We start from the raw sequence: 11,941 nt of genomic DNA on the forward strand, positions 1-11,941 counted from the left end.
GCTACTACAACGTTGTAGCAACTAACTGTCAAAGTAGCTGTTACAATATTGTAGCAGTCTACATTATGGAATTAGCTGTCACACCGTTATAGCAGTTAACATTATAAGTAGCTGCTACAACGTTGCAGCAGCTAGCCATTGAAGTAGTTGTTATAATGATGTAGCAGCTAACCGTCGAAGTAGCTGCTACAATGTTGTAGCAGCTAGCCATTGAAGTAACTGTTACATCATTGTAGCAGTTAACATTTCAAGTAGTTACCACAATGTTGTAGCAGCTAGCTGTCAAAGAAGCTAGTACAATGATGTAGTAGCTAACCGTCGAAGTAGCTGTTACAGCGTTATACCAGTTACCTATCGACGTAGCTATTACAACGTTGTAGCAGCTAACCATCGAAGTAGATGCTACAACATTGTAGCAGTCTATATTATGGAATTAGTTGTTATACCATTGTAGCAGTTAACATTCCAAGTAGCTACGTACTACAACGTTGTAGCAGCTAGCCGTCGTAATAGCTACTACAACGATGTAGCAGTTAGCTGTCGAAGTAGCTACTACTCTATTATAACAGCTAGTTGTCGAAGTAGCTACTATACTGTTGTAATAGTTAACATTCCAAGTAACTGCTACAACATTGTAGCAGCTAGCTGTCGAAGTAGCTGCTACACTGTTATAGCAGTTAACATTCAAAGTAGCTTCTACAACGTTGTGGCATCTAACCGTTGAAGTAGTTGCTACACCATTATAGTAGTTATCATTCAAAGTAGCTACTACAACATTGTAGCAGTTATACGTCTAATAAAGACAGCATATGTTTTCTCCTATGTTAATTAAATAATCATTTAGAAACACATACAAATAGTATATAATAGGAATAGAGGGAATTACAACTTAAAATGAAATGACTTACCAAGTAGCTGCTACACGTTGTAGTAGCTACTTAGACATTTAGCTGCTACAATGTGTAGCAGTTATTCGTCGAAGTAGCTGCTACAACATGTAGCAGGTAACTGTCCAAGTGACTGCAGGCGTCAGCCTTGTACGTTGTAGCATAAATCCTTCCCTTTAATATATATTAGGATCACTGTAGGGAATTACAACTGAAAATGAAATGAATTAACATTAGTCATGAAATGTGGGAATTGATGATTGGGAAGTTTCTTACAAATTATATAAGTAAAAACTAGTAAGAAAGTAGCTAGGGCTTGTGCGTTGTTGGATATATTAGACCTAAAAAATATTGTACAGAGCTGAAAACAAACAGTGGAGCGGAAAGACTTACGATCGAGAATGAAAAGGGGTGCTAAGCAAACCAACGTCGACTATATATTCGGTGGCAGTTTCTTGAGCTTTCAGCGAGCTCGAGAACAAGTATGTGACTGTAAGTTATCCAAGTAATTTGAAGCCCCTTTGCTTTTGCTTGCCCGGCAACAGTGCTCTGCGACGGAAGATGGCAGCAAAGGAAGAGGCGAGAGTGAGAGAGAGCGCAAGAAAATTTAGAATTTAAGAAATTCTCTCACCGCCGATTATATATATATACACATACACTAGTAGAGTATTAACCTTTAATAAGATCGTCCATAATATATAAGAATTTCATAGAAGTTACATCGATTTATAATAAATTGAGCACTCGTCTATCTTTGCACTTGGGGGAAATTTAAAATTTATAAATTAGTTTTGTTTTTCATGCTATACATGAATAGATCCAACGATAAACATAACAACAACAATAAAAATTGTTCATTTAAATTTTCTTTATATCTTTGGTAATCAATTCAATTATTCTTACAACAACAAAGATAAACATCCAAATTGTCTTCTTCTTTCTTAACATATTTCATACCAGCCGGTTAGACCTCATAGTCTGCAAGTAGCTAGCAACCATCTTCCGAGCCAACAATGCAGCATCTACCGCCCTTGCTCTCGACTCAAACAAAGCTCGATCGATCTCCGATTCATGCTCGGTGAGGTAAGGTCCGACATAGGCCTTGTAAATGAATGTTGCTCCCTGGAATAATAATTCAGATCGTTTACATACCATGGGACTAAGTTTCAGTGCGGAGTAGAAGACCTGAAGTGGAAGAAAAATTCATACCTTTGTTTGGGGATACCACAGAAAGAGAAAGGCAAACAGCTTTGCTTCATGGTAAAATGGAAACCTTCAGAAATGAATATGAAAGTTCAGTTAAAACGTAAATTCTTATCGAAACATTAACATTGCTTGCTCACCATGAGAAGAATGCATCTGTGAATGCTCCTGAAACTGTCAGAAATGCTACTAAAATCCTGCATAAGAAATCAAGCGGATCGATTGAATTTATTTTGATGTGTTTGATTCCAGAAAGTGAGGTTTACTGACCAATACTGGCACCAGGAACGCAGCTGCTCCGGTTCAGGCTTGTTCACTTTCACAGACTTGAAGCATTTGTAGGCAGGAAAGAGGTAGCCAAGAGCCAGTCTGTAGAGTGGACTAACAGTATTAAGGAGGGAAAAAAAAGGGTCCCTAGAATGAAGCCTATTTGGCTAAATAAAGTCGCTACACGATTCGACTGATCGAGTCGCAAAAAAAAACTAAAATGAAGGTGGTTTCACGTGGAATTTGTACGTAAGTGAAACATCCTAAATGTGGTAAAAGGTGAAATCGCTCGTTCCCAGCGCTCCCGCTGCACCCGACCCAAGGCCATCACGAGAGAGGTAAATCATAGCATCATGAGCGAGCATGTGGCAGGTGGGGTGAGTTGCACAGGGACCGGGGATTTACGCCCCGACTACCCCGAGTTTCGACCCCGCGACCTCATGTGGCAAGTATCCCATCACATACCAACTCGGATGATCTATGAGGTCAAGTGAAACATCCTACATGATTCAATCCAAGAACGACTGCAATCGTATGCAATTTGATTGATTTAGTTTAGAAAAAAAACTAAAATAGAGAGGAGTCTGGATGCAAACATTTGTGAATAAAATAAGATAATTAAAAACTAATTTAGACAGGATAGTCTGATTTATATATTGTATATAATCTTATCTTACATTTTATAAGCGATTATTTTTGCGATTCGAACATGTGACATTTAAGGCTCTCCTTCCTAAAAGCTAATTTGTAGAACAACGAAATTGTGCCAGAGAAAAAATAACCCTAAAATGAAAGGAGATTTTCATGTGGAGATCACGTAAATAGACCGTTGTACATGATTCGATCAAAATCCAACCACAATTAAGGTCGTAAATGAAGAGAATGTTCATGAATAAGTTTGATGTTCGATTTGGTAAGAACTTGTTTGTATTCGCTCAACACACATAAGACCAATTAAATGAACAAGTTTGAACAACTAGTTAAACTAAACAAATAAACTTAAATACATATGTATTTAACTCGTTAATGTTAGTGAACAATGTTCGTAAATAATATTCATGAATATGTTCATAAGTAAAACTCTTATCAATATGCTAAATAAATAAATAAAATTTTAAAATTAACAAATAAGTTTATATTATCAAATTCAATAACTAACAAAATAAACTTAAAATGTAAAAGTTACAAACAATTAAACAAACTTGAATTGAGAGCTCGATAATATATAAATAAATCAAACTCAAGTTAAGTTTAAACTAAACTCAAACTTATAAAAAAGAAATCAAATCAAACTTAAACAATCATTTCAACAGTTTGATTCATTTTAGGTTTAGCTCGACTTGATATATCTTATCAAATAAGCTCGAACAATATAATTCTTAGCACAACTTGACTTATTTACCGCCCTAACCACAATCGTGCATGAAGGCTATTTTCATGTAGGCTTGCTCATATTATCAAATAAAACTTCGATGAAGGAGCATCTAATTATATCACAAAATAATATCATTTGGAGGTTCAATGAATTTAGTGAGAAAATCTTGGATATACTCACATCAAAGCTCTGCAAATTTGTGCACTTATCATGATTATAAATCTGCAAAAAGAAAATAAAAGAAAAGTTAATCTAAATACTACAATTTCAATATATTTCAAAGAGAATATTAATACCTAAAAAATAAGGGATTTTGAAAGCTAAAAGATGGCACCTTTAATTTGGGAGAAGATGGAGTTTTGCTATAAGATTAATTCATGCAAATTGAGAGCCAACACCAACGATTTGGTGGGCAACAAGTGCAAATAATTTATATATCTCGGGAAAATGTGAATATTTATTTATTAAAAAATGCGAAGCACATTATATAATTAAAAAAAATAGCATTAATAGCTGTTACCATTTTTTCAATTGAAATTATGTGTATTTATATATAGAATAATATTTTTTAATAATTCATATTCCCACGCTCTAAAATAAGGGTAAATCTTCATCCAACAACAGCAGTATATAAGAAGGGGTTGAATGAACGAAACATTCCATGCTCAATGTGAATATATCCTCTTATATGAAAATATTTAAGTTTTAAATGGAGTCAGAGATTTATATTAAAAAAAAAAGAGAGTCAATATTATCCGTATTTCCACCTTGTATGGTAATAGTTGATTCATTTGTCCTCAACATCTTCATCAATTCATTTCTAGATCAACACGGAAGAGATAAATTATGAGGGAGGATATACTTAAGACACACCGAATTTTAATCCTAAAATCTCATATGACAATACCATTGGATTCATTAGTCAATCCACAGAAAGTTCAAATCCATTGGATTCATTAGTAACCCCACATTTCCACCTTGTGCTCCACCTTACCGTCGCTATCTGAAACAATAAAATCCATTGGATTCATTAGTCGATCCACAGAAAGTTCAAATCCAAATCTAATTCCACGCTCCTGATTTCCCATGGTTTTTTGCTTCAGTGTCCCTGTATATATGTCACCGTTGCATCTCGATCTAACTCCAGGAATTAATTAATTAATTCGGTCGCTTTTAACATCGATGACACGCTCTTCTTCTCTTTTTGTCTACTGCCTCCCGCCGCCGCTACCGCCGCCTGCTCCCCGGCGACGCCACCTGACAATTCGCTATGAGGTGGCAACGCTCTACGAGGTGCTCAGGGTGCCAGCGGGCGCCACAGGCAGGGAGATCAAGGCGGCGTACAGGCGGCTGGCGCTGACGTGCCACCCCGACGTGGCCGGTTCTGGGGATGAGTTCATCCGGGTCCACGCCGCCTACGCCACGCTCTCCGACTCACACAAACGAGCGGAGTACGATCACCGGGTGATGCCTGCCGCCGCCGGAACCTGTTCGTCGCGGCGGCCGCGGCAACGGTGGGAGACGGAGCAGTGCTGGTAGCAGTGGATATGGGTCGAAGTAATTTCATGTATATTTTTCATACGATGAAATGCAAAAGGTTCAAAAGCTTGAATTTAAACATCGACATTGCCCCCATAAAACAGCGGGAAAAAGAAGTCTAAATGAATGCTTGTGATTACCATTTAAAATTGGATTTAACTCTAGTAGTCCTCAGGCTTCGCCTAATTGTAATAATACCAAAACCAGCCACAAATACTGCCCTACAACTCATCCTTCATAACATGCTCCTCGTCTACATTATCAGACTTGGTGTCCGATTCCTTCTCCTGGATCTCGGGTTCCTCCGTGTCGTCTTCCTCTTCTACGGTCGCGTCAGGGCTGATATCCAAGCTCTTCTGCACCGATTTGTATATGCTGGAGGCGAAATCCTTTGGATCTTTGAGAACGAAGCCACTCTCCATTAGAGCAGTTTGGTACATGAGCCGTGCCGTATGCTTGAGGCCCTCATCCTGTACAAATTTCAAATGGTGTGAGTGTGGAGTTTGTATCGGATGCCGTACAAATGATCTGTGGTACCTTTGAATCCTGAGCAACTCGGTCACGAAATTCCTTGATGATAGGATGCCGCGGGTTGATTTCGAGCACCCTCTTGCCGAACATGTAAGCTTGTCTGTTCGCGTCTGAGAGGGCTTGAGACTGCATGATCTTCTCCAAGTTTGCGCTCCATCCGTGTTTGGGGGTGACCACCACGCAAGGGGTGTCGTCCAACCGGTTGCTGATTTTGACGGAATCGACATTCACGCCGAAGAGAGCACCCTTCCACCAGTCGGTCAATTCCTTGAAGGATTCCTTGAGGTCCTTGAGCTTTGAGTCTTTTCCAAGTTTGAGGCCTTCCTTTGACACATTTTGGAAGTTTTTGTCTTCGTAGTCCATCAGATATTGCATCAAGTATTCGTCAACTGGATCAGTGAAGAATATGACCTACAACATTAGATGAAAAAATATATTAGAGTAGTTGAAATAAACTAAGAAATGGAAGGATATGTGAATTCCTGTTTTATAGGAGTCCAAACGATGTGAAAATTTAGTCAAAATCTATTTATTATCATCACAAATATAATAAGCCTACAAATGAACTGAAACGGAGTGAATTGGGTTATGATAATCTTGATCTCATTGCTATGAATTGATCAAATTTAACTCAACTTAACTCAATTGACCTAACTAGCTTGACTGTCCAAATGGTCAACTGGCCCAACTAGCACACTCAGCTTATTTGATGCGCCATATATAAAGCATAAAAATCATAAATAACTTTATTCATTGACACTGACCTCATAGTTCTTCTTCATAAGTCTCTCGAGGAATGGTGATTTCTCCAGTTGTTCCTTGCTGGTTCCAGTTATGTAGAATATGTCCTTTTGCCCTGGCTTCATTCTAGAGATATACTCGTCCAGTGAGGACAGTTTACCTTCAGACTTCGTGCTGTAATTAAGAGATATATAGAAAACCATGATTATAAACACACCTTCATTATAATCAGGCCAATGGAAAAAAAAAACAACCAAATTTAATAAAACAAACCTTTCAAATCTAAGAAGTTTAGCAAGACGGTTTCTGTTATGAGCATCCTCTATGATTCCAAGCTTGATAGACTTGCCAAACTCATTCCAGAACTTGGTGTACTGTCCCTTCTTCTCATCCTCTTCACTTTCCTTTTCTGCATCTATTTTCCAAAGTTAACAAAGTTTAAGACCAAATTTAACGGTCAAATACTGCATGTAAAAAAGAACCAACAAGTAAAAGCAAACCTGGCTTATCTTTGTTATGGAACTCATCTGGATCTTCATCAGAAATTTTCCGAATCATATCAAGAGCCTTGCGGATTAACTTCTTCTTAATTGTCTTTAGACTGCTGTGTTGTTGGAGCATCTCTCGTGAGACATTAAGTGGCAAAGTATCAGAGTCAACAAGACCCTGCATCCATAAATTAGACAAATGAAGTCACTGGTTTATTGAATCTGACCCCGCGAAGAAATCTGAGGTGGTATTTGACTTTCTGATTTCTAACCTTCAAGAAATTAAGATATTTAGGTAGAAGTTCATCAAACTCATCAGAAATGAAAACCCTTCTGACAAACAACTTCAAGTTGGATTTGTTGTCGATATAGTAGTTTTCATAGAAACCATGAGGAGCATTCGGAGGCACAAAGAGCAAAGCCTTGAACTCGACATCACCTTCAGCAATAAAATGACTCCAGGCCAATGGTTTGTCATCACCGAAATCCTATATAGGAAGACGAAAATAGCAGCAATTATCATATTGCTTCAGGTATGAGTTTTCCATTTGACAAAGAAGACTTGCATGTCAGGTTCTGTCACCTTGAAAAAATTAATTTATATACTTTTTTTCAATTAGAAAAAACCTATACAAAGAAACAAAACCTTTTTGTTTGAAATCTTAGTATAAATTTAGTGTTTATGCATACATATATAAACACACACATCTATATATATCAAAGAACATAGATTACCTTTGCTAAAGAGTGGTAGAATTTTGAGTATTCTTCCTCAGTAACCTCCTTGGGATTGCGAAGCCATATGGCTTTCATGTCATTCAGGCGTTCCCACTCATAAGTGGTTTCTTTTACAGTTTTTGTCTTTGGCTTTTTCTCAGAAGAATCCTCATCAGTTTCCTCTTCTTCTTCTTCTTCTTCTTCTGTAGTAGCAGTTTCAGCTGAAATCAAATAAAAAAGCATTCATCTCAGAACGACACATAGGAAAATATGACGCTTACAGAAATAAATTAAATTCTCAGCAACAAGTAGACATCAAAGACATACATGTTTCCTCTTCATCAGAAGACTCTTCTTCATCAGATGGAACTTCAACATCCACCTGTTTGCTTGCCCACAGATAAATGGGGAAGTTGATAAATTCGGAATACTTCTTCACCAGTTCCTATAATCATGGGACAATATTTACAATCATTTTTTAGCTGTAAATTGAGGTAATATCAATAAATGCAAACTAATGATATAAGAATTTTAAAAAATACCAAATACACACGGGATCTATTAAACCGACCAATAAACATCTAACCTAACGGGAAAGCAAAAGTTCAAGTTGCTTCATGATAAAACGATAAACTATTAGCTTAAAATAAGAGGATAGGTCAAAGGAAAATGGAGAACTCATGTTGGACAATAGGGATCCAATACTAAAGTCCATGGTACAGAATGTAGGGTTGATAGGAAAGAAATAGCAGAGGGCAATAAATTCACAAAAGTATGGCCGTTATAATTTGCAAGTCGAAAGAAGACCTATACTATTGTAATCTGGACGCCTAGAAACCAAGTTCAAAAGACAGTGAACGCAAAGTGCTAGAAATATAGCCTGACAAGTAGAAATGTGGGGGCAATATTTATACAACTCGAGCAAACTACAAGCAGGATTAATAGCAAAGTCAATATAAACACCAACCTTCAATTTGTCTTCTTCAAGATACTCCTTGGCTTCATCTCTTAAATGCAGCCTTATCTCAGTTCCGCGACCAAGTGGTTCATTCCATGTATCCTCAGACACGGCAAACGACCCATCAGCCTTGGACTCCCATACGTACCTGAAATGTTAAAAAGAAGATACCAAGAAGGTAATCAGACCAATAAAAAAACCATCTGTACATCAAAAACTTCATCCAGGTGACTACGAATTTAGAATGGAAAGGAAAACTAAGTTTATCAACTCACTGTATGTCGTCATTGTGCTTGCTAATAACTTCAACATAATCAGCAACCAAATACACAGAATAAAAGCCAACACCAAATTGCCCTATGAGATTCAGGTCACCTCCTGTCTGCATTTTCTCCATGAAAGCTGCATGCAACAACAGCAGATCCATGTAAGTTGTTACTCAGTTGGAGCAAAGTTTATCTTGCAGTTGGAGCAAAACTAGAATACTCATATACAAACAAATGAAGAATTGATGATACCAGAAGTTCCAGACTTTGCGATGGTCCCCAAATTCTTGATCAAATCATCCTTTGTCATACCAATACCTCGGTCACGAATAGACAGGATCTTCTTTTCCTTATCCAACTTCATCTGAATTGACAAAACAAAGATCATTATAAACCTTAATTCCCTACTCAGAAGGAATGGTTTATTAATCTAGTTGCTACTCACAAGGATTTCGAGCTTTGTGTTGTCGCCTTCACCCAGGACCTCCTTATCGGTGAGTGCAAGGAATCTGATCTTATCCAACGCCTATTAACAAAAACAAACAAACAAATAACATATTGAACGATTTGATCGCTAGAAATGTTTGTTAATAAATGAATCAAACAAATTTAAGGATAATAATAAAGCATATACAATATAGAAACAAATAAACTATCACAACTTACATCAGAAGCGTTCGAGATAAGCTCTCTCAAGAAGACATCTTTGTTACTGTAGAGCGAGTTGATGATAATATCCATCAGCCGAGAAACCTCAGCTTGGAACTCGAATTTCTCGGCGTTGCTCCGCAATGTCTTCCGCGAGATCGACTCCGCCTCTCTATTACAAAGCACGAAAATTCTCAAAACATAACGAATAGCAATGACAAGATGGTGCAAAAATGAAGGAAAACAGGTCACCTTTTGGTGACTTCGGAGTCGGTCGACAGTCCACTGGGAACAGCTCCGAGCTTCTCCTCCACCTTCGGAAGATCAGCGAGGTCATCAGAGTCCACGCTTCCCTCCGCATTCGCCTGGAGCTTCCTCCCTGAGAGATCAATAAGAACCTCACGTAAACCCCTAAGCGTCAAAACCAAACCAACAGAAACTGATCGAGAGCTCGTCGAAGAGATCAGATCGAGAGCTCGTCGAAGAGATAAGATCGGAAGCACGAAGCGGTGGATCGAGGTACTACCTTGGTCGGGGACGGTGGAAAGGAGGAGAAGAAGGAGGAGTGCAGAAGACAGTGCCCACTTCCTCATCGCGTTGGTTCGATGGCAGCTTTTCACGATCTCGATCGAGGCCTTCGGGTTCTTATAGTTTCGCCGTAAAGGGTCGATGTCGATATCGCCACGGTGGAGCATCCGACGGAGAGGATGTGACAAAGCCACGCGTCGTGTTGGTAGTGGCTTGACGAAGGGCCATTGACGTGGAGGATTCGATTAGTGTGATGTGAAGCGTCAGATCGGTCTGCTAGGGTGGGAGCGGACGATCAAGATTTTGCAGGAGACGTGGAAGTAAATTATTGGATGCCGTTGGGTTTTTCGACGTGGTTGCCGTTGGGTTTTTCGACGTTGGCGGGCCGTTAGCAGCGAACCAACGAGAGAGAGAACATACAAGGAAAATGAACTATATATACACATATATAAATTTAAGTTACTATCTTACTATTTTTAATAAGAATACAACTATTTACTAATTAATTTTGATAATATCAAATAAATTGGTAATATCGTAAATGGAGAAATTTCTATAAATATCTTAGGTGAATGATATTAAAAAATATATTTTTTAACCTTTTGAATAAGATCAAATTTGACATGATATAAAAAATTAAATTAACTTTTTAAAAAAGAATCCATTACTAATAAAAAAATGAATATTATTTTTAAAAAATATTTTAACACTTTAATTATTTAATAAGTTATCAATAAATTTTTAATAAAATATTATTCTTGATAATCGAAACAGGGCTGGAAAGTCGTTTGTTTATTTGTTAATTAATATATAATTATTTATAAATAAATAATTAAATATATTAATTAATAATTTTTTATTATATAATTATTCTTAATAAATGTTAATATATCCAGCAATATCCAACATCTGTCCGACAAATAATTTTATAATTTTTTTAAAAAATAATATAATAATCTCGAATTGTGACGACCAATGCATGAACCATGAACCAACGATTTCGAATTGTAATCATCTTGGATGGTTAAGGTTAAGGGTCGACTCCCAGGAATCATTGAACCAGTGGTTCTGAACTGTCAAACTAATAATTTCAAACTGTGGTCAAGTCTGAAAGGAGCGTCTCATTTTGATTTTTTTTAATAAAAAATATATCTCCATGTCTCATTTTGATTTTTTTTTTTTAATAAAAAAGGCATCTCCATGCCTGTAAAATGAGACAAGTACTCTTTGACATACTATATGCTTTTGACACGCATACTCCCGCCTATATTCTCATCCAAATTAGATTATATTATAGTAGTTACGATTTCATAGCTGCTAAATAGTTGTAGCATCTACGATTTCATAGCTAATATAACTAAGTTATCATATAGTTATAATAGTTATGTTTTCATAACTGCTACAACGTGTGTACTGGATAAATTTTGAGAGATCATAGTTATTGACTCAAGTTGAATCATGGGACATACAATATCACATCAGAGATATCTGAACAAGCTTCAATTTTATATATTGTGTGCCTTGTGGTTTAACCCAAATCAAAAGTTATTATCTCTCAAATTTATAAATAATAGATGTATCAACTATGATTTCGTAACTATCACAATGTATATACATACTGAGAAAATTTAGAGAGATTATAACTTTTGATTCAGATATAAGCACAGGACTTACAATATATTAAATCAAGATCTCTGAACGAATTTCTATTTGATATATTGTGTATCTTATGATTCAACCTGAATTAACAATTATAGTCTTTTAAAATTGAATTTGTAGGTGTAACAGCTACG

At 36.9% G+C, this 11,941-nt stretch overlaps 3 protein-coding genes across 6 annotated transcripts; 1 reads left to right on the top strand and 2 right to left on the bottom strand.

Moving 5' to 3' along the window:
• Positions 1 to 1,737: 1,737 nt before the first annotated feature.
• LOC122021636 (HVA22-like protein i) lies at positions 1,738 to 4,139 on the bottom strand. The gene is made up of 6 exons (XM_042579778.1): positions 4,067 to 4,139; positions 3,913 to 3,954; positions 2,361 to 2,459; positions 2,231 to 2,287; positions 2,097 to 2,160; positions 1,738 to 2,009 (listed from the first exon to the last, which is right to left on the bottom strand). The coding sequence occupies exons 2-6, from the start codon at positions 3,942 to 3,944 to the stop codon at positions 1,839 to 1,841; spliced, it is 423 nt and encodes a 140-aa protein (XP_042435712.1). The 5' UTR covers positions 3,945 to 3,954; positions 4,067 to 4,139; the 3' UTR covers positions 1,738 to 1,838.
• Positions 4,140 to 4,702: 563 nt separating this feature from the next.
• LOC122021707 (chaperone protein dnaJ 11, chloroplastic-like) lies at positions 4,703 to 5,353 on the top strand. Its single transcript, XM_042579864.1, has one exon. It carries the CDS (start codon positions 4,915 to 4,917, stop codon positions 5,269 to 5,271), a length of 357 nt encoding a protein of 118 aa, XP_042435798.1. The 5' UTR covers positions 4,703 to 4,914; the 3' UTR covers positions 5,272 to 5,353.
• A 31-nt stretch (positions 5,354 to 5,384) lies between these two features.
• On the bottom strand, positions 5,385 to 10,234 carry LOC122021706 (endoplasmin homolog). 4 transcript variants are annotated; one of them, XM_042579863.1, is made up of 15 exons: positions 10,147 to 10,234; positions 9,873 to 9,999; positions 9,639 to 9,792; positions 9,418 to 9,498; positions 9,225 to 9,336; positions 8,982 to 9,108; positions 8,716 to 8,854; positions 8,076 to 8,193; positions 7,767 to 7,969; positions 7,304 to 7,519; positions 7,044 to 7,209; positions 6,817 to 6,952; positions 6,567 to 6,717; positions 5,809 to 6,213; positions 5,385 to 5,741 (listed from the first exon to the last, which is right to left on the bottom strand). In XM_042579863.1, the coding sequence occupies exons 1-15, from the start codon at positions 10,211 to 10,213 to the stop codon at positions 5,493 to 5,495; spliced, it is 2,451 nt and encodes an 816-aa protein (XP_042435797.1). In that variant the 5' UTR covers positions 10,214 to 10,234; the 3' UTR covers positions 5,385 to 5,492. The 4 variants fall into 4 exon arrangements, with proteins under 4 accessions (XP_042435797.1, XP_042435796.1, XP_042435795.1 ...); XM_042579862.1 differs by having other exon boundaries at positions 6,817 to 6,958; XM_042579861.1 differs by having other exon boundaries at positions 9,873 to 10,226.
• Positions 10,235 to 11,941: the final 1,707 nt, after the last annotated feature.

The sequence above is a fragment of the Zingiber officinale genome, chromosome 9A, assembly GCF_018446385.1.
Source record: "Zingiber officinale cultivar Zhangliang chromosome 9A, Zo_v1.1, whole genome shotgun sequence".
NCBI lineage: Eukaryota > Viridiplantae > Streptophyta > Magnoliopsida > Zingiberales > Zingiberaceae > Zingiber > Zingiber officinale.